At 30.2% G+C, this 3,372-nt stretch overlaps 1 protein-coding gene across 1 annotated transcript; it reads left to right on the top strand.

Moving 5' to 3' along the window:
• Positions 1–2,481: 2,481 nt before the first annotated feature.
• On the top strand, positions 2,482–3,256 carry LOC105228991 (uncharacterized). Its single transcript, XM_011209069.4, has one exon. It carries the CDS (start codon positions 2,591–2,593, stop codon positions 3,161–3,163), a length of 573 nt encoding a protein of 190 aa, XP_011207371.2. The 5' UTR covers positions 2,482–2,590; the 3' UTR covers positions 3,164–3,256.
• The last annotated feature ends 116 nt before the right edge of the window (positions 3,257–3,372 follow it).

The following is a 3,372-nucleotide window of genomic DNA, read 5'->3' as shown; positions in this document are numbered from 1 at the left end:
TTAATAAATTTAGCTAATAAATAACAAAATAATAGTGAAATGTGAACTTTTTTCAATGTTTAGTGTTTATATTTATATATACAAAGTTAAAAATTAAAATTAAATTAGTGAAACATTGAGAAAATTTGTTATTTTTAATCGGAAATATTTTAAAAAATATAAGCGTTAGCAATATTTGTTATTTGTTAAGCTATCAGGGCATACCCTATTTATACCGAAATTCGTGTTTTTAACCCGACCGCCAAAGTAATCGGTATCGTGCCCGTCTACTGAAATCATGTAGTGCAAGAATGATAGAATACAAGATTACGACAACCGCCATTATGATACGTCATAGTTGCGTGTTGAGAAGAACAAGAGTGAAAAACTGTCAAATGGCTTGCAAATTGTAAACAGAGAAGTTAACACTTTTGTGAATTCGCAAAATATTATTAATTCTTTCGATTTTAATGAAAAGTTTTAGTGAAGCGATTGAATATTGTTGAGTAAAAAGATTTGAATCATTTCTAATAGCATTTCTTAAGAAATATATCGGCCTATTGATAATAAAATTGTCTATTAAGTTGTGATTCAAATGGAGAAGACGTTTCTTGTGTTGTATATAAATATATACATATATTATAAGTTCAGATGTATGAAATTATGATAAAAAAATTGTGAAATTAATTAAGTAAAGAGGATTTAGTATTAAATATATCATTTCTTTTGCAAAATAACACCCATTTTTTGGCAACTTTTAAATCGGCCGAAAAACTGAAAAAACTCGTTTTCGATCTTTTAATTGCATAATAATTATTACAACAAGCCACTGCGCATTTCATTTTAAAAAATTAATATATTTATGCTTAGAAATTTAAATAAATACAACAATACACTTTTACTGGTTTTCTTCATTTGAACAATTTCCACACATGCTACTCTATTTATTGTGGATGTGCCTAAAACTACTTACATATATCTTTTCTCGCAACAATATTCTAAACATTCCACTGAAATTTTTCCTGCAAAGACGAATGAATTAAAATTATTTTGGGAATTTCCAAAAGTGTTTACTGTTCTGTTTACAATTTGTATGCATTTCTATGCTTGTTCTTCTCAACGCAAAAGTGTGACGTCACGAAATTGTTGCACAATGTATTTGTTTTTGTAAGAATTGTCAAGAGCTAAACCGAAAAAAACTAACGGTAAACTAGTGTCGTAATCTTGTATTCTATCATTCTTGATGTAGTGTCAAAGTACTTTAGTACGTTGCAGAGAAATAGGATGCCTAACTTATTCCAGTGTGAGAGGGCCTCAAAATAAGCGTTTTTTATAACATTTTCCATTATGGCCAGATCGAACAAAATAAGAATTTTTGGGCATTTTAAACTAAAATACCCAACAATTATTACGATTGCAAATTGTTATATATTGGACTTTTTATATATGGCGAAACTACTCTTTTATGATTTTATGGTATATTAAAACAACTAACTTTTGACCTTTCAATACTTAATAAGGTGAATTGAGCCTGTTAGTTCTCAATTAATAAATGTTTTTAATCTTTTGGAATTGAAAATTAATTCGATTATGCATCAAATTACAAAACGTTTCATGAAATATATTTAAATTTCACATTTTCTTTGATTTTCATTGTTTTTAATTTTTATTAGCGATCCTGTACAGCGGCAACAAATTTCTCCGTTCACATATATTTTTGGTATAAATTCAATCTGGCCGTTCCAGTCATTCCAATTGCAAAACTTCAAGACCTACCCAATCCAGTCAACTGTCAAAGTTCGCTAGGTGAGCGGCTCTCACATTTCCAGTGACAGAAGAGTTGGGGATCTCTTTATCTCTGGGACGTTGCCTTGCCCTTGCAAAACCATTGAACGGTGCACAAATTGCAGTATTTTCCGCTTGGTGCAACGGAATAACAAACACACGCAGAAAGTTATTTGCAATGGCTGTAAATTATATCAGACAAAAGCCCATGTTTATTTTTGTGCAATGAAAAGTAAAAAAATAATTGCAACCCTGTGCCACCTATCATTTTACATAAAGATATATTTCGTCGTTAAATCGTTGAGGATGGTAAGTTTTAAATAGATTTTATAATTTTTATTTAAATTATAAAAAATGAATGCAGAAGATGAAGTCATTCTACTAGTCATTAGATTCTGCAATGGGTGCTCTCTTTGTCTTGCATATTTCGGTATAGAATTTTTGCATTTTGTGTCATCGTGCAATCTTCCAAGAGCAAGAGAAACCTACACCCTAATAACTTTTTTATTAGCAAGAATTGTATTTAAATCATATTAGGAATAAATATTTTTAATAACATGGAAAACATTCAAACGAAGCGACTGTGTTTGTATTTAACTTCAACTGTCAAAATTTTACTTTCCATTTGGCACACAGCCAGTTTTTCAAAAAGTTCTTGCTGATAATTTAAGTGTTAACACTATATAAGTAAAAATCGGGTAAAAAATGAGTTTTATCGAAAACTAAAATATGTACCATCATAAAGATTATACCGTGTATGTGTTGTTTATAGTATTTTACAAATATTTTATAATTTAGGAGAACGACTATTCTACAAATTTGTGCAATGTCTTACTTATTAACTGAAATAGCTCTCGAAATGCTTGGATATAAGTTTTATGATATTGATGGGAGTTTCGGTCCTACTAATTTTCAACAAATTACTGCAGGACAACAGCGTCAGACGAAAGAAAAATATGCTGAATCTTTACAAAATGTTATGGTGTTAGATACAGAAAATGAAAATAATAATACTACCCCTAATGACAGGAAGTGTGATGAAAATACAAAATCGGATGATTCCTCTGATATAGCAGAAAGAAATTGTGGACAAATACGGACGTTCTCAGCAGGCTTAAAAAAGCTTTTGGATCTCGAATATGGCCGACTTCAAATTCAAGTAGAACAGACAATGCAATGTGAAGCTGTTCGTATTGTTGATGCAAACCTAGATGAGTCACAAGAAAAAAATGGCTCTGAGAATGGGTTGAAAATATTTATACGCAAAGAGAAGGAAAAATTAAAAACTGAAGCTCGTACTCTTAAATCTTTTCGTAATTTGGTGGAAAAAAGCACATTAAAAATGAACCCGGATGTTTTCAGACAGTATAAGAGAGTATTTATTGGTAGTAATAAATAAGACAGCTGTAGTTTATAAGTGATATTAGTCAGTTTAATATGAGTTTGATGTATTATATTGTTTACGGAATACATGTCCTAACCCATATACATACTTATGTATTTGTATAATTGCGTACGTCTGCCTCCACGTATAAATTAGAGATGACAAATATTTCAGTACCTGTAATTTTGTCACTGCTACTTAAAAATCACTGGTCACAGCTGTGA

This window comes from Bactrocera dorsalis, chromosome 1, assembly GCF_023373825.1.
Source record: "Bactrocera dorsalis isolate Fly_Bdor chromosome 1, ASM2337382v1, whole genome shotgun sequence".
Classification (NCBI taxonomy): Eukaryota; Metazoa; Arthropoda; class Insecta; order Diptera; family Tephritidae; genus Bactrocera; species Bactrocera dorsalis.
Note: the sequence above shows the minus strand (reverse complement) of the source record. Positions and strands in the feature narration are given on the sequence as shown.

Excerpts from the sequence above, each read along its gene's own strand:
- LOC105228991 (XM_011209069.4), top strand. The coding sequence starts at position 2,591 with ATGTCTTACTTATTAACTGAAATAGCTCTCGAAATGCTTGGATATAAG.